Raw genomic sequence first — 23,252 nt, 5'->3', positions numbered from 1 at the left:
GCTGCATATATACTACTTTATATACAGTCTGTGGTGATATAAAGAGTATAGATGGGATACGGATGTATTCAGCTGCAGTTATATACTACTTCATATACAGTCTGTCGTGATATAAAGAGTATAGATGGATGCATGTCTCCAGCTGCAAAGAGTATACTACTTTATATACAGTCTGTGGTGGATATAAAGTGTATAGATGGATGCATGTCTCCAGCTGCAGTTACATACTACTTCATATACAGTCTGTCGTATATAAAGAGTATAGATGATGGATGTCTCCAGCTGTGCCATATACTACTTTATATACAGTCTGTGGTGGATATAAAGTGTATAGATGGATGCATGTCTCCAGCTGCAGTTATATACCACTTTATATACAGTCTGTGGTGGATATAAAGAGTATAGATGGGATGCATGTCTCCAGCTGCAAGTTATATACTACTTTATATACAGTCTGTGGTGGATATAAAGTGTATAGATGGATGCATGTCTCCAGTTGCAGTTATATACTACTTTATATACAGTCTGTGGTGGATATAAAGAGTATAGATGGCATGTCTCCAGCTGCAGTTATATACTACTTCATATACAGTCTGTGGTGGATATAAAGAGTATAGATGGATGGATGTTCCAGCTGCAGTTATATACCACTTACATACAGTCTGTGGTGATATAAAGTGTATAGATGGATGGTTGTCTCCAGCTGCAGTTATATACTACTTTATATACAGTCTGTGGTGGATATAAAGAGTATGTTAGATGGATGCATGTCTCCAGCTGCAGTTATATACTACTTCATATATACAGTCTGTGGTGGATATAAAGAGTATAGATGGATGCATGTCTCCAGCTGCAGTTATATACTACTTCATATACAGTCTGTGGTGATATAAAGAGTATAGATGGATGGATGCTCAGCTGCAGTTATATACTACTCATATACAGTCTGTGGTGGATATAAAGTGTATAGGATGGATGGTTACCTCCTAGCTGCAGTTATATACTACTATATACAGTCTGTGGTATATAAAGAGTATAGATGGATGGCTGTCTCCAGCTGCAGTTATATACTACTACATACAGTCTGTGGTGGATATAAAGAGTATAGATGGATGGATGTTCTGAAGGTGTTATATACTACTTCATATACAGTCTGTGGTGATATAAAGTGTATAGATGGATGGTTGTCTCCCAGCTGCAGTTATATACTACTTCATATACAGTCTGTGGTGGATATAAAGTGTATAGATGGATGCATGTCTCCAGCTGCAGTTATATACCACTTTATATACAGTCTGTGGATATAAAGAGTATAGATGGATGCATGTCTCCAGCTGCAGTTATATACTACTTTATATACAGTCTGTGGTGGATATAAAGTGTATAGATGGATGCATGTCTCCAGCTGCAGTTATATACTACTTCATACAGTCTGTCGTGGATATAAAGAGTATAGATGGATGGATGTTCTAGCTGTAAAGTTATATACTACTTTATATACAGTCTGTGGTGATATAAAGAGTGTAGATGGATGGATGTCTCCAGCTGCAGTTAAATACTACTTATATACAGTCTGTGGTGGATATAAAGAGTATAGATGGATGGATGTCTCCAGCTGCAGTTATATACTACTTTATATACAGTCTGTGGTGGATATAAAGTGTATAGATGGATGGATGTCTCCAGCTGCAGTTATATACTACTTTATATACAGTCTGTCGTGATATAAAGAGTATAGATGGATGGATGTCTCCAGCTGTAGTTATACTAGCTTTATATACAGTCTGTGGTGGATATAAAGAGTATAGATGGATGCATGTCTCCAGCTGTGCTATACTACTTTATATACAGTCTGTGGTGGATATAAAGAGTATAGATGGATGCATGTCTCCAGCTGCAGTTATATACTACTTTATATACAGTCTGTGGTGGATATTATATAGATGGATGGATGTCTCCAGTTGCAGTTATATACTACTTTATATACAGTCTGTGGTGGATATAAAGTGTATAGATGGATGCATGTCTCCAGCTGCAGTAGTTGTATACTACTTTATATACAGTCTGTGGTGGATATAAAGAGTATAGATGGATGCATGTCTCCAGTTGCAGTTGTATACTACTTTACATGACAGTCTGTGGTGGATATAAAGAGGATGGATGCATGTCTCCAGCTGCAGTTGTATACTACTTTATATACAGTCTGTGTGGTGGATATAAAGAGCATAGATGGATGGATGTCTCCAGCTGCAGTTATATACTACTTCATATACAGTCTGTGGTGGATATAAAGAGTATAGATGGATGGATGTCTCCAGCTGCAGTTATATACTACTTCATATACAGTCTGTGGTGGATATAAAGTGGATGGATGGATGTCTCCAGCTGCAGTTATATACTACTTCATATACTCATCAGTCCGTGTAACAAACACACACAGACATGTGGCGTCTTGGTAGCAGATGGCGCAGTAAATAGATTTAGCCTCAGTCTGATTAACTCTCAGCTGCCAAACTCAGAACCTGGAGGAAGGCGGAGTGACTGTAACTCTAGAGGAGGTGTGTGAGTGAGTGAGTTAGCATCATACACTGTTAGCACAGACAGGCTATACACACACAGGCGCGTCAGAGAGCTAGCTAGCCAAAGCTAAACATGCTCTCCATCACATCCAGCGTCATTCAGAGAACCAGTGTGGTCCAGTGCGCTGTCAGGCTGCTACACCGCTCAGCTACCGTCAACATGCCCATTCAGGTAAGACCCCAGCCGCTGTTAGCCGTGGATGCGACCTGCTCTCGGTCAAGGACGCGTCGGTGTATTTTTACTGACACGCAGCTGAAGGTTAGATGGTCAGACTCTATCCGTGTAGCTCTCTGAGCTAACGGCCCCTCAGAGAGAGAGAGAGAGAGAGAGAGGGGTCCGCCATGATGGACTGTAACAGGGGATGAATGGAGTCTGTTAGTTAGTTAGTTGAGCGTCTGTGCTGTCAGTTCTGGAGCAACTACTCCTTTACCACCGTGTGTAAATATAAAACAAGCTGTCAAGTGTGTATAGGAGGTGCTGGTGCACGGTTAAAGCTCTGGTTAATGTCCGACACTGACATTGAAACACGTCAAATACCTGCGTGTACAATATAAAACCTGCTGCCTCGTGTGTTTGTTAATGTTCCTTCTGTCTGAGGCTAAACTTCATTCTGCTGGTAACATGTTCACACTTGTCAGACAACGGGTTTGGTTGGTTTATCTATAATCTTCCACTGCACAATTTAGAGAAAGTTCAATACGTATTTCTCGGTGCTTGTTGAAACATGTTTAAAACACCCACCGTGTGACAAGTGTCATTATTTATCTGTTCTTGTCCCTTTTTTTTAAATGAATTTAATAGAATTATTTATTCGGCCATTTTGACAAGAGGTCTGTACCTTCTATATGTGTTGTTATGTCGCCCTCCAGTGGCCACCGCCGCTCAAGCATCAATACCCTTGAGATTATCCACTCTTCATCCACAAGCCTCTAATCTCTAATACATCCATGCTCTAATCTAAACATGAATCACACATATAACTGGAACGTTTTATAATAATTATAACAAAATGTTATTTGTAATAATCCCTGATTCCCTGTTCTGAATACATTGAGAAAATGGGGAATTTAAACAATGTATGTCTGATCTTTCCTAAGTTTTGTGCATGTCTTTCCTTCACATCTTGTCCTTTTGTGTGACTTTACTTAATAAAAATGATAAGCATTTGTTGCTTTTTCCTGGGTTTATGCTGCGGCTTTAAAAAAGACTAAAAATGTATTAATTAATAATCTGAATTAGGTCCTAAATATCTTAATGTAGGTCTTTATGGTAACGTTCATTCAATGCTGCTTCCTTCACACTTAATAAATTTGTTTGTAATGTCTGTTTTACATGAACCTTTTTTCTGCTAAACTGAGCTCATCAACGTTGCTGCATATAAGACACACAGTCATCTCTAAATAATGTTATCCTGCCGATGGCCACAATATCATTACTATTGTGAAAATGCTGAGTTAGCATCAATAAAGAAGCTATAAGAAGTGGAAAAAATGTTTTGAACACATTTGACCAGTGAAGAAACAAATGCTTTCTTTCTGCTTAAGGGACAAGAAAATATCTGTACAGTTGGCAGTAGTCATTTGATAAAAGTAAGTTTACTTATGTCTCTCGTCTTCTCCACCTCCACCAGGTTGGTGAACATCTCCCCGCAGTGGAGGTCCAGGAGGGGGAGCCTGGAAACAAGGTGTCCATGGATAAGCTCTTTAAGGGGAAGAAAGGCGTCCTCTTCGCTGTACCTGGAGCTTTTACCCCTGGTTGTTCCAAGGTGAGTCCACCCGTTAACTTTGATTGACATGTCATGTGCGCAATGACCTTCGCATCAGTTGACCTGAGGTTTTTCTTGTTGCTTTCAGACTCACCTCCCAGGTTTTGTGCAGCAGGCCGAGGACTTGAAGAGTAAAGGTATTCAGGAAGTTGCTTGCATCTCTGTCAATGACGCATTTGTCATGGCTGCATGGGGAAAGGAGCACGGAGCAGATGGCAAGGTACGGACCACAGCTTCTGTGTGTGAGCAATTTCTGTCACAGCTGGCAAGTGGAGTCCAGTAAATCTAACTTCTAATTTAACATCTGACCACATATTGTCACTATTCAGGGGAGGAGAATATTAATGCAAAGTCATTCTAGATGTCAAAGCAACACTATAACTGCATTCAGACATGAACTCTAAACACTTAACTTAATTTCCAGAAATAATCCGGAGAGACTGTATGTGAGAACGCAAATGTCAGAAAGACGCAGGAGATTATCCTGATGATTCACAGAGAGCGAGTGGGCGTGTTGATAACATTTCCTACACGAAACTGAAAAAAAACCCAGATACAAAAATCTTAAGATGAAAAAGAGTAGCCTCAAATGTAGAAGACAAAGATGTTAGCCTGGAAAGACAATGAGATTCAGGAGCTTTTGTAGATAACTCTGGATAAAGTCTAGACCTCCTTGTGCAGACTTTTTCAGGAGTTCATGTCTGAAGACGGCTTGTGTACCTTACTTGAGCAACATTACCCTCTGCAGCCATATGTGGTGATAAATTCTGCTTGGCTCACTGTCTGAGCGATTAGGTGCTTTTCATGATATTCCTCATGTACACTGGCTCCCTGAACCAGAGGAGCTGCTGCTTTAACAAATGCACCAAACTCTGTTTAGAATTCTTGATTTTTAGTTTCCTCACTGAATATTGAAGATGAATGCTGATTTTAAATGACTTTTAATTCTTTTTAACTGATCTACTATTCATCATTACTCTTGAACTTGCTGAGCCTGAGCCAGATTACCTGATCCCCAAAGTTATACATAGTAAGAGCATAGGTTCAGAGTGAGGAGTGGGAATGAAAGTGGCACCATTCTCCCTATTCCAAGTCAGTAAACCATTAAAGTCATGTTGAAGCTGCTATTTGAAGGTTAAAAAGTTGTGTTGCTTTACAGAGTTGCAAATAATTCCTGCTGTCAGAGTTTGTATGTGGAAAATAAAATTGAGGAGGTCCTATTTCTGGTCCATTTAAGTGGGTAGGCCCAGCCATCTGTGAGACATTATCACATGTACTGGGCTTGAACACAACAAAAGCATTTCTTAATTTACTGAAGCTCACAAATAATACCTTTTGTGTGTTGATATGGTAATTTGGGACCTTTAAGATTAATGAAATTCACACTGATGGATCAGATATCATGATTAATATGGAGCTTACTGCTATTTCCTTTTGCAGGTTCGAATGCTGGCTGATCCTACTGGAGCATTTACAAAGGTAAAAAACTAAATGTGTAGTGTATTGAAGTTCTATTTAAAGTACTGAGACTGTGTACTCATCAGTCTTTCTCTGTTGTCTTCTTAGGAAGTTGACCTGTTACTTGACAATGATCAGATTGTTCAGGCACTTGGTAACAAGAGATCCAAGAGGTAAGGACTATTTTGCCTATTCATTTTTTTCGAAAAAGACGGATGGCATGTTTTAAAGATTGCATTGAAGATCATATTCATTAATCTGTGTGTATTTCATCTTTTCTTTCAGATATGCCATGTTGGTGGAAGATGGAGTCGTGAAGAAGATCAATGTGGAGCCTGATGGCACCGGACTCACCTGCAGTCTGTCTTCCAACATTCTGTCTGAGCTGTAGGCTTAGGCAGAGCTCAATAACACAAACTGCAAACCTTGAGTCACTGTAAAAGTTGCACTAGTAAAACCCACTTATCAACTCCCCCAAGTTTACCCCTTTTCCAAAGAATTATGCAAATGCCATGTGGATACTAGTGTCGAGCAACACAGCTAAAAGGAAATTAATGCGCACAATTATTACACAAAAAGCAATGTAATGGAACTTGCATTTACCTCTGTATCTTGTCTAATGTGAGTAAATAAAAATGATCCCTTAAGCAATAATCAAGGTTTTCCTGTGTGGTTATTAGTGAAGTTAGTAGTTTTGGGTGACATCTGACCTCAGTATGATTAATAAAAACTAACCGTATTTGGCAAATAATTATGGACTAATGATTCTGAAAGTTTTTAAATGTATCTTTTTTAGTTTAATTTCATTTAAATAGTCCTTATCTTTTCAAACAAATGTGGAGATGTACTGCTGTTACAGATTATTGTTATGTGTATATACTGCTTTCAGAATCAGAATCAGGTTTTATAGCCAAGCAGGTTTACACATACAAGGAATTTGCTGTGGTGTATTTGTGCAAATTTAAAAAACATAAAAATATATAGAAAATAGGAAACAAAATCAAATATAAAAAGCACCAGACTGGACTGTGCAAAGTCCTATTGGATTTGTATTGTATTATTGTGTGTGTATATATATATATATATATATATATATATAGCCTGAGGGTGGCAGTAATGCAACACCGTGGATAACAACTGCCGCAAAATATCAGAGAAGAAGAACACCACGTGACGTAAGGGCGCAGCGCTGAACTGTTTATGGGCACGGAGGCAGTCGCGGTGCATTGTGGTCCCCACCGGTGGCTGTGCAGAAACAGAAACCATCCTGCCGCTCCGCAGCAGAAAAGCACGTCAGTCTGCGTGTACACGACACTAGAAGGTAAGTGCACGCGTGGTGATAACACGCAGCATGCTGAGATCAGTGTACTGTTAATAGCAAACAGCACGAGACGCTGCTTCGCCCGCAATGGCAGAGGGTTAGCTCGCTAGCGTTGAAGCTACATCGGTGTAAAGTTGATCCGAAGGCGCCTGAAATGTGACTGGTTACTTCTTGTCTCCGACGTTAGACTGTGCCACGGACAAGAGGGCCATTTAATGTCTGGAAACTGAACCACCTTTTAAAATAACGCACCTAGCTAACAAGCAGCTGCCCCTGATATTAGCACGTCTCCAGCAAGTGGACGTTAGCTCCCTGTGCTAACGCTGTTAGCACGGAAATGCAATGCGCGCGTAATTCAGCAGTAAGCCGTCATCGCGTTAATGTTAACTATTTCATGTCACCCAGTGTAAACACAGGCAGGTCGATCTAATGTGGTCACTGAGCTATCTGGATACTGGAGAGACATTATTATTATTATTATATATATATTTAATGAACTCATCGTTGAAAAGTTCTGCTGTGTCCACTGATTTCCTGCTTTCTGTTCCTTTGTCATAGTGGTTACGTTGAACTTTGGATTCTAGTGACACCTGTACTACTAATCTCTTGGCTATCAACTAAGTCTGAGCATATATTGATTTAGCCTAACCCTGAGTACAAATGTATGTTGAATGAAATACTCAAGTATATTGATTAAAATACAAAAACATTCGTGTCAACTCCCCATCTAGATCAGTTGTTTTTCATTATATGTAAAGAATTTGCCAAGAAAGCAAGTAACGTGAGTAAGTTTAAAGTCAACAAGTCAAATTATTCCAACTGAAAATTTCTCCTCACCCAAAATGAAGAGTCAACAGGTTATTCCAGTAGTTCCCTATTGTCCAAGAGGGATAGATCATTTGGGAAATTCAAGATTATCATTGTATTTTAATTTCCATTTTCTGTCTTTTGTTTTGCAGCTGATTTCCAGTTGACCTGCAGCACCCCTAAAAGCAGCCATGTCATCGACATCCCAAAAGCATAGAGACTTTGTGGCCGAGCCCATGGGGGAGAAGACCGTGATGGCTCTGGCAGGCATCGGAGAGGTCCTTGGCAAAAGACTGGAGGAGAAAGGTTTTGACAAGGTGACTGTTTTCTTTGAGGCAAAATAAATATTTAAGGCACAGAGCACTGCTTATCTCCTCTGTCATACTGGTATCCTCACATCAATTGGTTAGAATTGCCTGACAATTTAACTGGTGTGTTAATGTTTGTGTGAAGATCTTAAATCTAAGCACAGTTTGTTAAATTGTCATGTTTGTGAGCATTGAGAAGTGCATGACTTTTGTGTAAACAACCTTATTCTTCCTGACACGCGCAAACTTCCTGACCCTTTTGGACACATCTATGCAATATGTATTGTGTAAAAACAATATACACAATGTTTTTTACAGTGCAAAACGTAACAAATATGATCACGAAGCGACACAATTTTTTTCAGACAGTTAACAGTTAGACTTCAGTCTTTTTAATCTGTGGCAGATGTTATTGAATCAAGATACCTTTATTGGTCCCATGCACATGCACACACTACATGCAAATGGGGAAATTTGTCCTCTGCTTTTGACCCATCCGTGTGAACACAGTAGGGCACAACACACACAATGACTTGGACAGTGGGGTAGGGAGAGTCCTTTTTTGGGACTTGAACAGATCCAGGTGTTGTCCATATCCAGGTATGTTTTTGTCAGTCCGTGGCCTCGAACCAGTGACCTTCCAGTCTGATGTCTGTTATTTTCTAGCCACTAGTCCACCGCCTCTCTCCCTTGTAGATGTTACACCCCAGCCCGTTCACTCCGCTCTGCTTCTGCCAATCGGCTTGTTGCTCCCTCACTGCGAGCTAAACACGACTGTTTGCTGTCCTGGCTCCTAAATGGTGGCATGAGCTCCCCATTGACATCCGGACATCAGAAAGTTTACACATCTTCCGCCGCAAACTAAAAACACACCTCTTCCGACTATACCTTGAATAACATTTTTAAACTAACAATTTAGTAGCACTTAAATGGCACTTACTTATAGCACTTTGTAGTTTTGCTTTTTTTTTGTTGAAGAAATTGTACTTTCTTGATTCTTGTTCTGGGTTTGTACCCTCATGGTTGAATGCACTTATTGTAAGTTGCTTTGGATAAAAGCGTCAGCTAAATGAAATGTAATGTAATATTGTTAGTTATTTGTCAAAAACATACTTGAAAACAATTGCTAGCCTTGCATCATTACGACTACAAACAATATATTGTAGGGCTTTTCCTTGTTGCGCCGTCAGAAACACCAGCTCTGTTAATTTCTGACGGCGCAACACAATTTTACAGTGGAGCAGTTAGCTGAGCAATATTTTTTGGAAGCAACCTTTTGATCATCTTCTTGCCTGCCGTCTAACTGTCAGATAGATCCCTCCTTTCAACCTGAGTTTCATTTGTTTGCTAGTCATTTTGGTTTAGTCATATGATGGTAGGAAAACCTGTTCCCCTACTGTAAACTGCCAGCCCATCCCCACATACCAATCATTCGTTCATGCTGTCATCATTGCAGTTGAGCTTAGACAACATTTGATGTGCAAAGTCCTGTAACTTTTGTATATCTGTTTTAATTATTTTTTCCATTGTCTCTACTTTTATGTCCACAGGCATATGTTGTCCTCGGCCAGTTTCTAGTGCTTAAGAAAGATGAGGAGCTTTTCCGGGATTGGCTGAAGGACTCTTGCATGGCAAATTCCAAACAACAAAAGGACTGCTTTTGCTGTCTGAAAGAATGGTGTGACGCCTTCCTATAAACTACTCAATCGCTGTTTTCTACTACTCTAGTTCCAACTGTACATTACCTCTTTCATGGTCTGTATTCAATCCAGATTCACAGTAAATATGAAGGGGAACTACATACTTTAAGTTTATGGAAGTCCGCTTGTTTTTTAATTCTAATGAAAAGTTTTGCCACATTTCTGAAATCCTACAACCCCCTAAAATAACTCACACATGCGCTTCTCATGGTCTTTGTCGTGTAGCTCTGGACTAGAAACCTGCAGACTGGAAATTATTACTGGTATTTATCCCATGTCAAAATGTCTGCTAATGATGACTAATCTTTCTTCTTCACACCTTGGCCTTTTTGCCCCACTTTTTTAAAGCCGTTGGAAAGTTCAAAGCTGTCATTTAAAAAAAGCGTGTTTCACAGTTTGATATGTTATTCCACCAATGTTTGAAGTATTTCGCGAGGAGGTGGATTGTCAGCTTGGAGTGTTTTGCATTGGATGTGAGACGAGAAATAACCCTAAAAATGCAAATGACACTAGACTTTGCATAGATGCAGATATACTTTTAAAATTATAGTACAAACATTTTGCCATTTTAACTGTTGATCCTGCAACTAAAGGAGCAAACTGGCTGGATTCGCTTGTGAGGTCTGCTAAAAGCTTGTTTCACCCTGTAGATTGAAATGTGTATAAATAAAGATGCCAATGGCCAAACTCATAACACTGTCAAACAGGTGTCTAAGTCTTTTACCATTGAAACGTCAGCCTTTATCTTAACGAACATACAAGGTTGTTACTAAATTAGCTAGACAATGCTGCAAATTGTTTGTCTGTAGTCAACAAAGCAGCTGCCTTAAGTGTGGGGTTCAAAGCAAATGAGTTGCGGCCGGTTGGTGTGATTAAATGGTGACTGGGATGTGGAAGTGATCCTAATCAAGACCAATATCTATGGCATGATCAGGGCCCTGTTGGTCTCTTTATGGATACTAATATGCTGTACTCTTACAAAGGAATGTGTTAGAAGCCCCTTCAGAACCTGACCGTGTCTCATATAAATCAAAAACCTAAGAAAATTGAGGCATGACACACCCACTGTATGTATGTATATGTGTGTGTGGTTTACCTGCGAACAACAAAAGCTAAAAATCCCACCCAGGCTATGTATTTTATTACCCAGATCTTCATAGCTGAGCTTGATATTAACTTAATGTATTTCTACACGCAAGATGCCTTAATTTAATGCATGCTAGTTTACACAGTTGAGTAGATGAACTATAAAATCTACAGTAGTGCATGTGTAGGCTGTGTCCCATAACGTTCCACTCATGTAAATGAATGCTTGCGGTCACCAGCTAAATGAAGATGTACCCGTTGTGTAGCGGCTGATGTGTTTGCATTTCACTGTGAAAACTCAGTTTTTATATATTCTCTTGAATAAAGTCACAGATGAGAGAAAACAATTGATGATGGGAAGTTTTATTTATTTCAATGCTCGTTCCATTGTTCCGTTTTAAGCTCCAAATTTGATCTTTGCAAGACTTTTTAAAAATACATTTGACCAGAGCAGGTTGCCCCATAAAGTTTCATCATGTCAACAATGCTAGATTGAAGAAGAGCAGTTTCCTCTTGTGTGGATCTGAATGAACAGAACAAAACAATGGCATGTTCTATAGATGGAGAAAGTGAAACCTTTAATTAAAATGTAAATTCCCAGTTCACTCTCTTTAGCCCTCATTTCACATGTATGTGCAGAGACATTATAGTTGTTCACTCTCAGACCTGATCAAATGATGACAAGTACAATATAACTGCTGTATGATTTTTAGAAAATTGTTGATGTGACCGACAAATTAGCTAATTCTGCTTCAATGGCTTAGATTGTATATTAAATGACCACAACCCCTGGAATGTGATATTTTATATATATATATTTATATATATACTTGGGTCAGGCTGCTGTTGAACTATAAAACATTGATATCATGGATCAGATGCTCAGAATTGTTTTAGGTTTTACAGTAGCACCTATTGGCACACACACACACTACCACATTCACACCATAGCAACAGTATAGAAATGAGCACAATGCTAAAATCTTAATAAGACCGTGACATGATTTGATTATAATGATAATAATCCACTTGTAAATAGTTGTCCTTGGTAGATAACAAGTAACTGCCAAAAAGAGGATGGGAGAATACAAAATATATCAACATGGGATGGGATGCAGCTCTAAAGGACATTCTAAATATTGATGAAAGAACATTCAGTATCAGGACTTCTACGTGTAAAATAAGCGTTTCCAATCTGGCAGAAAATGGTCGTGATAACACCAAACGATAACTGTTATTGATGGGACATCTTTTTCTTAATTACCAGATGTACGCACCGTTTATATGGGGGAGAACTGTCAGTCCTGACCAATCAGGGCAACATCTGAGACACATAGCACCACCATTGCCCATAATAGACTGATTGTGGGAATTGAACGCCTCAGATGAATGTTTCAAAAGCTGCAGAATCCATATGAATGAGTGTGTGTGGGGAGCCTCTGTTGTCCTGTGTGGCAGTTTCCTGTGATGTGAATGAGCATGAGATGTCCATGTTTTCAACCAGGTGATGTTTGCATGTAAAACGTCCTTTCTTTACACTTCTGGTCTTGTTTTGAGGTCTAGTAGACAGAGGTAACTCTCTCTCTTTATTGATTCAATGTGTTAAATCTCTGTTATTTTTGTTCTTTCACTCTAATGTTAGTTAAAGAATTCACTTCAAGACATGTTGTAGTTGATAATGTACTGTACATCGGCAGCTTTTATGCAAGGTTACTATAGTACATCGATGTCTTATTTCAAATGGAAGTACGTGTACACACTGTACATACATGTACATACTGTACAGATGTACTTTTTTTTTAAATTCACAACAATCCCTGATTTGTCTCAAAGCAGAGCACAGAAGAACTTCTTCTCCCTGTAGGGGTTCTCTGAGGTGGGCACAGGGGTGATCAGTGGGTCGTCGCAGGCGTGTGCGTCGCAGTACGCCATCAGATCGGCTGCTGCCTTTGACACCTGGAGGGGATCAGGTTGAGAGCAGTTTGGGAACATGATTACAGTAGATGACACAAAAATCCATGTTGATCATTTGATTTCATTCATTTGTCTCTAGTTAGAGACTGAGATGCATTCAGAGACATGGAAGAAATCAAATTCTTATTCAAGAATTATCAGAATTATCAGAGAGATTTTTACCTCCACCAAGCAGGCTATGTTTTCACCACTGTGCGTTGATAGGTTGGTTTGTTTGTGAGCAAGATAACACAACAACTACAGGACAGATTACCACAACTCCTGGTGGAAGGATGTGGTATGAGTCAGTGAAGAACCCATTCAATTTTGTGCAGATGATTTGTCAGAAAATAATTCATGGATCCTGATGAAAAATATCAGACATGTTTAGGAGACTGATATTTATGAGTATATCCGAATAAAAATCAACAACTTGCATTTAAATGTTTCATAAGGGGACTGTTGGGGCTTGGTGGAGGTATGAACTCTACTGAGTGCTATTCTAGTGACAAATTGATTAAATTAATGTATTTCTAACTATATGATGATGACCCAATATATCACTACATACTGTACACTGTGTTGTCCTAACAACACTCCATACAAATCTCCATCACCTCCAGTTAAGAGCCCTCATAAACACACATGAGTTTGAAGTCTAAGTCTGAACATTTAAGTGTTTCAGTGACATGGGTTCAAATTTGCTCATGAGGACTTAAAGATAAAGATTCACTGGAAATCAAACTGGATCAAATGTTTCTCTACAAAAGCTGTGAATTTGTGTACGTGGACATATTACTATAAATGCTACACACATCATCATACAGCAGTGAACTCAGCACAACACAAGGACAAAAATAAACATTGAAGCCAAAAACAACAACAATAACATGTCCGAACACATGTAAGCTGCCGGTTTTATTTCACTTATCAGTTTTAAAAGAGCGGTACGTGACTCAGAGCAGACTTGTAATTTATAGAAGGAAGTTCTTTATTCTGAGCCTCTGACTAAAGGAAACTTCATGTGTCGGAACGCAGCTTCAGGTTTTTCTTGCCCTTAATTGTTTCCCTGCAAATCAGAAAAGTAAAATGTAAAATATAATATGAAATATAAAATGTAGCGACGAGAGTTGAGAATTGTCTTTAAAAGCACAGAATTAGAGAAAGGTGCCTGTGCAAGGTGTTTGTGATGCCATTAGGAACATGATAGAAACCAATACTGTTTGGAAACACTCCAGTGGGAAGCACTGACTCACACTGAGAAGGTCACTGGTGCTCGTCTACCTCTGCAATCCAATGTACTGTATATGATGTCTCGCCCAGAGGTGTTTATTTCTTACACCTTCTCGGAAATTCAAAGAAAAGATTGAAATATTTTCTCTAGACTTTTCGTCTAGAATCTAGACTCTAGATAGTGGTAACGCTGTGTTTATTGATTGAATATTTAGGTTTCAAATTCCAGTGTTATTTTGTTTTTTCTCCTCTAATGGTTGCTGGCATTTTGTAGTAACCTCCGCAAAGGTTATGTTTTCATCTGCGTTTGTTATTTTTAGCAGGATGACACAAAAAGTACTCAACCGATTTCCATGCAATTTTGTGGAGGGGTGTGGAAACCCAAAGAGGATTCCATTAAAATGTGGTGTGGATCCAGAACAGATGCAGTTTTTTTCAAAAACTATCTTTGGCATTGTGAGATGGGATGTTTTTTTTCATTGATTTCTCATAAAATAATACAATTTTGATGAAAAAGAAAAAAGAGTGTGTGAAATTGGTGCAGATCCAAATAAAAATCTGAATCTAGTGAATTAAATGTGCTTTCGTAAGGGAGCTGTCGGACCTTGGTGGATGTACTGCACATAGACAGCTTTTGAGGTTACTATAGTGAAATGGAAGTACGTGCGCATACATTAGTATTTCTGTTTTCCTGTTTTTACTTCAGCATCACATGTACAGTATGTTTTCCGGTGTTGCAGTGTCGTGACTTCCATCTGAATCGGAGGCGTTGAACTCGTCTTACCTTTATCCTGCAGAAACTAGCCTCAATCTTCAGTTGCTCCACCAGTTTCCTGGCCTGGCCGACGCTCATGGTGCTGTTCACTGGGGTGTCTCCTTTCATCCTGGCCACAGACACAGCAATAGCAATGGATTTGAACCACACACAAACTCATTCACTAATTTTATTCATCACTTTAATTACACTTCATTTTAGCTGACTATGATTCCATATAGTCCTATCCCCAAGGGATAATTGATCTACTTCTCTTTGCCGTAGAAACACATTTCTAAAACTAAAAAAGGATAAAAAAATGCATATATCTAAGTTAAAATCAGTTAAAAATGTCATTGTATTCAGGCACCTTACACTGATTACCAAATTCGCTTTTTAAAAGATCTTTCTATGGGTGGCTGATAAAATGAACTATATGTGTGAACCTGGAGTTTTAAGACAAACACATGTATGTAGCATTATTATTCAACATGTGATGAAAGCTAACAGCTCAAAAGTCACTGTATTTTATTACTCGTTTACATGTTTACAAGCAAGAAGCCAGTCAGTCGCCAATGACCAAGTATAAATATCAGTCACTATTGTGTCATAGAATTGGCACAGCCACTACATTATGTCATCATATACAGTATGGTCACCACAACTGATTTTTTTTCCCCTCTCAAAAAACAATGTGATCTGGGCCAAATGGTCAGATTCATCCACCGTGGCCCACAGAGTCTGCCTCCACGAGCAAGAATCACCACAGAGATATCAAATGTAGAGAGAAATAAGCGCTGCAGCCGCACAGACATTTATGAAATCATGAATAAATCTGCATTTAGCTGGAATAAAAATTGCCACAGATGAAAAGAGAATCAAGTGAACAGGTTAAAACAAAAGCAGAGAAGGAGCAGATCTATTCGAACCATTCTGGACCTTTCCCAATTATCCTTTGCCTTCTTCATCCATCCAACCCCTTTTTCTCCTTACCCGTATTATATTCCTCTTCAGGTGCAATCTTCCCCCCTCTTCTCTCTCTCTCCCCTTTTGTTGCCTCTCCCGTGTCAGTCTGTGAGCTTATGTTTGGTGGTATCAGTGTAGCCGGACCCCACCCCTCACAGACAACAGCCTGGATGGTACCCTGCTCTGAACAGTCCAGTGCACTGTGATTCTGCTACAATGAGCACTACGTTTGTGGTGGATGGAGAGGATCCCCCCCATCTGTGGCGAGTGGTAGCTGCCAGGTGGAGGGAGGGGAAGCCTTCGGTGGTGGTTATCTCATGGGGGTGGGTTGTACCATATCTCCTGTTAGGGAAATCAGGGCCAAATGGAATATCTCAGGCTTCAAACTGTGACAAAGAAAGCAGGGTGGTCTATGTGATTTATGGTTTTGGTTTTAGTGCTGAAAGACGATATGAAGTTTGGGCTGTGGTCTCCTGATTCATCATTCCTCTCTGTGGCTGTAGTGATGCCCACCCTCTCCTCTGTTGCTATGGGGACTGCTGCAGTCTGGTTTAGAGGTTTGCATCACAATTTAAACTGAGACTTCTCTGCTGGTAATTAAATGTGAATATAAATAAATATATAAATGTGCTACAGATCAAAAATAATCGTATTCCTTTTATTATATGAATACTTTGGAATATGTGACTGGCTGTAGTGATCAAACACTCTGTGGTGGAAAGAGCTGCACCAACACGACGGCCACAACAGCAGCTGTTTGTGTGCGTTTACCTGTTCATAAATAAAGATTATGATTATTATTAAACCACACGTATGCTCCGCCATCGTGTGCTGAACGAGTGGAGACAGTCAAACCGTCAACAAGCAACTGGAGTCACGAAAAATGCCCGACGCCATGTTTTGCTAAGCTAGTGAGTCCTCGGCTTAAATGGCGCTGCGCTGCTATTTCTCGTTTCTCTTTTCCGGCGGTGACTCATCTTGTAGTTTTACCCTCTCTGATGGCGAGGAGGCAGCTTCGCTTTCCTGCTAAATTGTCCTTCGTGCTTGCCGTAAAAAGTCTCTGGCTCCCGGGGAAATAAACTTAAATAAATCATCGTGTTAAATATGCCTGTAAAAATGTTATTGCAAAATTTAAAATGAGATTTAAAACACTGATTTCATTTTAACAACAAAAAGAAACTGTTTCTCCCTTTTATTTATTTTATCTCCTCTATGTCTCCTTTATACATCATTGTTTTCACATGATATATGTATGTACTGTTTTATTTTTTCTAATTATATTTATGTATCTTGTCTGTTTATTTAACTGGACTGTCCCCAGTGGGTTATTTTCTGTGTTGAGCACATATTTCTAATGTTTGTATAAATATACGAAGGGTGAAAAACTGAATCTGTTCCCTGTCAAATATTTTCTACACAAGTTAAAGTGACACCGATATTTATTTCTTCAAATTGCATCTTGAAACTTATTTTGATCTTGTGAATTTACATATAAATTGCAGGAAGATGTCAACTCTTCTATAGTTAGCAACATTTTGTATGACTTTGCAATATTGTCTTGATAATACTAATAAGGACGATAATCTGATCTTCCTCTTGCCAAATTCCACATTCATAGATGTTAATTTACAAACTGAAATCCCCATTTGTTTGTGTCCATGAAGGAAATGGAGCAACACATTTCAACAATTCTTCCACATAACAAAAAAGCAGTAAAAACTCATATTTTATTAATAATTTTTTTGATATTTATTTTATTTTGTTTTTATGTTTTGGACTGTTATTTGATTTGATTTTGTTGATATTTTAAAATAAGACTATTGTCACGGCTGATATTAGTCTACATCTTCTGTCTGTTAAGTTTCCTATAGTAAATACTATAATTTACAATAAACATGATCAAATCTTTTGATCTGTCCATTGAACAATGTACTGTAAAGTTTGTTTAGGCTGTTTATTTATTATGGCTCTGAGTGATATGCATCATCCTAATATTTTAAATATCCAAGTAGAGCCCTACATGAAAATGAAGTTTACCAGTGTGTTGTAACCAAAAATTTACTTTTTTATTTCTGCTATTAAATTGTAGACATGACTAACTTAAGCATTAACCTTTCTGTCAGGAGCTGCGGCTAAACCCTGTGAGGACGACTGGTGGCTGCAGTTGAAGGACTCCATCTGCTGGATGATGCTGGCAGGTTTGGTTGTGTAAAGATAACTCATAACCAGTCTACTCATTATGAACCAGTCAGAAGATCTGGGAACACCCAGCTTCTTTTCAGGTAAATATTCATAAAATCCTCCAAAATTCTAATAATAACTTGGTATACAAAAACATCAGAGACAAATAAATGACAGTTAATGGAAGCTATTAAACCCAAGTGATTCAAATTGAAATTGAAACTAATGAACAAAGAATACACTTTTACACTAACAGATATAAAGCAGGTTTGAACTGGCCTTTATATGATCACATGTGTGTAAACAGCTATAAAAATGTTTCACAACACACTCTTAAAAACGATTTTTCTCACATTTATGAAACTACTGAAGAAGAATCACTATAGATGATTAGAAATGTGTTAAAAGCTTTGATTTTCTGTTACTACATCAGTGGAAGACCCTTCATTGAGGTGATAGTAGATGACAAATACATTAATAGCCAATGAAAAATGGCTTCCAGTTAATGATAATAATAAAAAACATGCATCACTAAAAGGTCTATGAGATTAGAAAAGGGGTAAATAATGAAACATGTGCAATAAAAACATGCACAAGTGATAAAAAACATATATGGATACGCATGTACATATACACGAACACACATAAATTAAAAAAGATAAAAAAACTCCGTCAGTAAAAAAAGCCCTTCTGTAAAAGTCAATTTTAAGATTTGAAAGAAGTCAGCTGATGCAATAGTCTGTGGAAGGCTGTATACAGCAGAGGAGCCAGTACTGAAGTCTTGATCACGTTTATTCTTTAACCTGGACCTTGACCAGCAGACCTAAGGAGCCTGATAGGTGTGTATCTATCTATACACATTATACACAGGTTTGACTTTGAATAGGGGGCCTGTCACTGGTATTCAGGAGAAGTTTGTGTCATGTCTTTTTCTGCTGAGCAAAATCCCAACTGGTTTGACACATCTGAGGTGTAAACCCACGTCTTAATCCAGCAGGGACTTGGCAGCATTGAATGTCATTTTAAGAACCAGTTTTAATCCTTGTGGAATGTTTCTTTATTTTTTTTGCCTATGTCCTGGCACAGACGCTGAAAAACAGGGACAGCAGGTACAACCAGTACATGACTGCAAAGGCAGAGTGGGAAACGCTCACCAGATGGTCCCTGGGAGCTCCTCTTTCATCTCTGCAGGTCATACTCTGTTTGTAATTAGTCTGGGTGCAGCCAGCGAGCCATTTATTAATAACCGACATAATGAGTTAAAAGTGCAAGGCACTGCACAAGCAAAGTAAGTGTACAATTATTTATAATAAGAATATCAGATTAGTTAGCTTTAAATGTCCTTCCAAAATAAATACTTAAATCTAGTAATATAGCAAGCAAAGAACATAGATTGAATTTCAATTATTTACGCAGTTGTGTGTTAAATTATGTATTAATCTATAAATACTACAATGAATTAACTCTCAGAACTTAATGAGTAGTCCTTAAGTAAGCTGAACCTAATTACTGCTGTGGCACAGTGGGGCCTCCTGGAGAAGCAGCTCAGTCCTCTCTGCTGATTTATTTTACTTTTTTAGCTTCAGACACAAACACAGACTCACATCTAACAAAATCTGGCAGAGTTTAGTCTCTAGACAGTTTGATTGTCTCCAAAAATGGATAAAAGTCGCAATGAGACCTGACTTGTTATCTACGCGTCTTGCACCAGTCTGTCAGATAATCATTGGCCTCTCAAGCAAACTGCAGTTTCATACAAAACTGTCCGTGCAGCAGTTGATGCAATTCACTGCCTCGGGGTTGAAGTCGATAAATATCGAAACAATGTTGGTAAAAGAGTTTGATTTCAAAACCATTTGAGCCATTGATTCCATGATGGGACTCGATGGTGAATAGACACTGGAACACTGGATGTGTTTCAAGCTCAGCAGCAGCTGTCATGTTTGTATCTTAATATCTGAAAGTTGCAGGCTTTTTCAATAGAGCTGCTATTAAAGTACAATTTAAATAATACATTCACTGTAGTAAGCCTTTGACCTTTGGTGTTACAGGCAATCATGCTGCAATAACTGATGCCTGCATCACGATTATTCAGTGAGAGGATTATTTCTTCATTCATAAGTACAATTCAGTGTAACAATGATCTACACCAGATACTGTATGGGGGAGTGACAGCAGATGTTACATAGAAACATTAAGGATTCATTTTGTTTTACTTAGGTGAATCAAAAAGCCCCTTTGTCGTTAGCTCTCTATATAAATATGTATGACATATTGGCTCCGTCATGGAGGTTCTGTTTTCCTCTGCGTTTGTTTGTTGGTTATCAGGATTATGCAAAACTATTCCATCAAACTTTGTGAAGGGCGGTGGTGAAGGACCCAAGAAAAAAGCCATTAAATTCGGTGCGGATTCCGATCAGCATTTTTCAACATTTTCCTTGATTTCTCAGAGAATATTTCATAGATCTTGATGATTTTATTTGTTCATGTTTAGGGGACTGATATTCATAAGTGTGTGCATTTTGGTGAGGATCCACATATAAATCAAGATGTAGTGAATTTAAACGGGGATCAATAAGAGGACTGTCTGGTCTTGGCGGAGGTATGAGCTCTGAGTTGGATTCCGGTTTCATAATTAGATTTTTGCTTACAGTCTTCTCATGAGGCCCTTAATAAGACATCCTTAGTAGTAATTAGTAGTTTTTTAGATATTGTACTCAAAACCACAAATGTGACAATCATTGTAGTCCAAAAGGAAAAATTCAGGGGATCACCAAAATCTGTTGGATTTATCTTCTGGGGACTCTCAATCTATCCAATACTTGTTGAGATATTTGGGATTAAACCAAAGTGGTGACATTCTAGTCTGGCAAAAATATGAAAATAGAAAATGTGTGCTCTGGTTTTCAGGTAAGCACCCGAGGAGTCATTGTGGAATACAAACCTGGTCGCCACAGTCAGTACAGCACTGCCCCACCTCGCTCACGCTGTTTATTCCCAGTTATTACCAGGCACATACTGAGTTTGTTTTAACCTCTCTCTGATCGATCAGCCCCCGGGTGCTCCCACCACACAGCTGTGAGTTCCAAACCAGCTCTTATGTAACGATGCGTGAAGCAGATCTGGGTGGGGTGATCGTCTGAATCATCAATCGCAATTGGCTGTTTGTATCGACGGTGAAGACACTGCTCAATACTTTCCAAACACACACTTGTGATTTCATTCAGAGGGAGCTGGTGATCAGTGGGCAGAGTGAGCGTCAGCCTATCACGAAAAATAACTCACAAATTGAAACAACAGATATTATATCTCAGTTTTTTGTATGTTTTTTTTTTTATTAAAAGAGCCAGTTCCAATGTGTTTTCTAGAAATGAACATGAAAAACAAATTCACAATCCAGCCATCAGGTTTTTGTACTGCACACGTTAGGATGCTATTAAGGTAACATTATCATATTCAGCTATAAACAACGGAAGAGAGGACAGGACAGCAATAAAATCACTTCATGGGAAATCGTCAGTCACCACAGGGACCAGCTTAGTAATCAGAGCTGCTGCTAATAATCGAAATGGAAGAGAAAGAACACGTGTGAACTGAACAGCGTCCACATGTCGACAGAGCACTTCAAGAGAAAACTGTTCTTTTCAAGCCTCCTCATGCAGCCAGTGGTGTGTCTGTGTGTTGCACAACTGTTCTGCCCTATACACAAGTTTTACGTCATGCCAATGAAGAATAGTCACATGTGAACCGGTGATCAATGTTCACACACATCACTTTTCTTGTCGTCTACATCCTTGTAACTATGTAATCGATGCTGCTGCTGCTGCTGCTGATGATGATGATGCTGATGATGATGCTGCTGCTGCTGCTGCTGCTGCTGATGATGATGCTGATGATGCTGCTGCTGCTGCTGCTGCTGCTGATGATGATGCTGATGATGCTGCTGCTGCTGATGCTGCTGCTGCCGCTATGCTGCTGCTGCTGCTGCTGCTGCTGCTGCTGCTGCTGTCGTCCAAACCTTCTGCACGAGTTGAGTTCTAAACCACAAACTTGATTGAGGAAGCCCTGGATGCTCGGAAGGCCGGTGTATAAATGAGATAATAATCTTGACTGGCTGACTTGATAGAGCTACAGATTCTCTGATCAGTTTATTTTTTTGTGTATCATTTAGTGAAACAAGATGATTAATAGAAGCGTTATTTTGGACATGTGTCTATGTCTGAGATCTTTAATTCTGAGATCTAATATATACAAGCCCCATTATACTTAATAATAAGCAAATTAAACAGAACATAATGTAAGTGGTTTGACTCCATGCAAATTAAAAGACAAAAGGCCAATAATTCACCTTTCTCTGTGTGTGGGTTTATACTTTTGTCTGTATCATGATATTGCAATAATCATTAATGTTCTTCAGTCAGTCAACAAACACTATTTTTCAAGTAGTTCACATTGATTTATATTTTGAGATCAACTGTGTACAGTGTATATAGATGTGACTGAAAATAAACTGAATGTTTTAGTCGATTGTCCAACCGGTAACAAAGAACAATTATGTCAAGAAGTTTCATCCTTTGGATCTAGAATCAGCTAAAATCATTTAACTGAGACATATGCAGGTTGAACGTTAAAGTTTGCAGAGTGTCACACTAATGTTAATATTCACAGCAACATTCACATGACAGAATCTTGTCTATGTAATGCAGGTTTTAAAAAAGTACCTCAGTATAGCTGAGGCTCACAGGAATGTCACTAGTTTTGCAGGTATGTGGTCATAAAACAAAGTAGAAGGTGAAAAGATATTTGGACGCCCAGATGGGGGGCTAGAGGATCATCCTCTGGGACTGTGAATGTCTGGATCAAAATTCTTGGCAATATATCCAATAGTTGTTGAGACTTTTCATAAAAAAAGAAAAATCTGGTGGTGTTACAGACAAAGTAATACCACCAGATTCACCAAACTCAGAGAGATTCATCCGCTGAAGACTATGAATGCTTGATACAAATTTCATGGCAATATATCCAACAGTTGCTGAGATCTTTCCATTTTAAAAACAATCTGGTGGTGTTACAGGAAAAGTCACCCAACTCAGAGGGATTCATCCTCCGGGGACCACGAATGTCTGTAGAAATGTCAATA

The 23,252-nt window shown here is 38.8% G+C and overlaps 3 protein-coding genes across 3 annotated transcripts; 2 read left to right on the top strand and 1 right to left on the bottom strand.

The window, feature by feature from the left end:
• Positions 1–2,508: 2,508 nt before the first annotated feature.
• Positions 2,509–6,457, top strand: prdx5 (peroxiredoxin 5). The gene is made up of 6 exons (XM_035179390.2): positions 2,509–2,751; positions 4,211–4,345; positions 4,434–4,565; positions 5,786–5,824; positions 5,912–5,976; positions 6,089–6,457. Exons 1-6 carry the CDS (start codon positions 2,653–2,655, stop codon positions 6,192–6,194), a joined length of 576 nt encoding a protein of 191 aa, XP_035035281.1. The 5' UTR covers positions 2,509–2,652; the 3' UTR covers positions 6,195–6,457.
• Positions 6,458–6,970: 513 nt separating this feature from the next.
• On the top strand, positions 6,971–10,630 carry banf1 (BAF nuclear assembly factor 1). Its single transcript, XM_035178862.2, has 3 exons — positions 6,971–7,124; positions 8,084–8,248; positions 9,790–10,630. The coding sequence occupies exons 2-3, from the start codon at positions 8,123–8,125 to the stop codon at positions 9,934–9,936; spliced, it is 273 nt and encodes a 90-aa protein (XP_035034753.1). The 5' UTR covers positions 6,971–7,124; positions 8,084–8,122; the 3' UTR covers positions 9,937–10,630.
• Positions 10,631–11,372: 742 nt separating this feature from the next.
• On the bottom strand, positions 11,373–16,173 carry gng3 (guanine nucleotide binding protein (G protein), gamma 3). The gene is made up of 3 exons (XM_035178863.2): positions 15,959–16,173; positions 14,996–15,095; positions 11,373–12,981 (listed from the first exon to the last, which is right to left on the bottom strand). Exons 2-3 carry the CDS (start codon positions 15,092–15,094, stop codon positions 12,853–12,855), a joined length of 228 nt encoding a protein of 75 aa, XP_035034754.1. The 5' UTR covers position 15,095; positions 15,959–16,173; the 3' UTR covers positions 11,373–12,852.
• Between the last annotated feature and the right edge of the window lie 7,079 nt (positions 16,174–23,252).

Source organism: Hippoglossus stenolepis, chromosome 15, assembly GCF_022539355.2.
Source record: "Hippoglossus stenolepis isolate QCI-W04-F060 chromosome 15, HSTE1.2, whole genome shotgun sequence".
NCBI lineage: Eukaryota > Metazoa > Chordata > Actinopteri > Pleuronectiformes > Pleuronectidae > Hippoglossus > Hippoglossus stenolepis.
Note: the sequence above shows the minus strand (reverse complement) of the source record. Positions and strands in the feature narration are given on the sequence as shown.

What these genes read in the sequence shown, in the direction of transcription:
- prdx5 (XM_035179390.2), top strand. Translation starts at nt 2,653, where the DNA reads ATGCTCTCCATCACATCCAGCGTCATTCAGAGAACCAGTGTGGTCCAG. An exon ending in TTACCCCTGGTTGTTCCAAG is followed by an intron (nt 4,346 to 4,433) that starts GTGAGTCCACCC and finishes TGTTGCTTTCAG; the next exon opens with ACTCACCTCCCAGGTTTTGT. An exon ending in CTACTGGAGCATTTACAAAG is followed by an intron (nt 5,825 to 5,911) that starts GTAAAAAACTAA and finishes TTGTCTTCTTAG; the next exon opens with GAAGTTGACCTGTTACTTGA.
- banf1 (XM_035178862.2), top strand. Translation starts at nt 8,123, where the DNA reads ATGTCATCGACATCCCAAAAGCATAGAGACTTTGTGGCCGAGCCCATG. An exon ending in AGGAGAAAGGTTTTGACAAG is followed by an intron (nt 8,249 to 9,789) that starts GTGACTGTTTTC and finishes TTATGTCCACAG; the next exon opens with GCATATGTTGTCCTCGGCCA.
- gng3 (XM_035178863.2), bottom strand. Translation starts at nt 15,094, where the DNA reads ATGAAAGGAGACACCCCAGTGAACAGCACCATGAGCGTCGGCCAGGCC. An exon ending in CTAGTTTCTGCAGGATAAAG is followed by an intron (nt 12,982 to 14,995) that starts GTAAGACGAGTT and finishes GATCCCCTCCAG; the next exon opens with GTGTCAAAGGCAGCAGCCGA.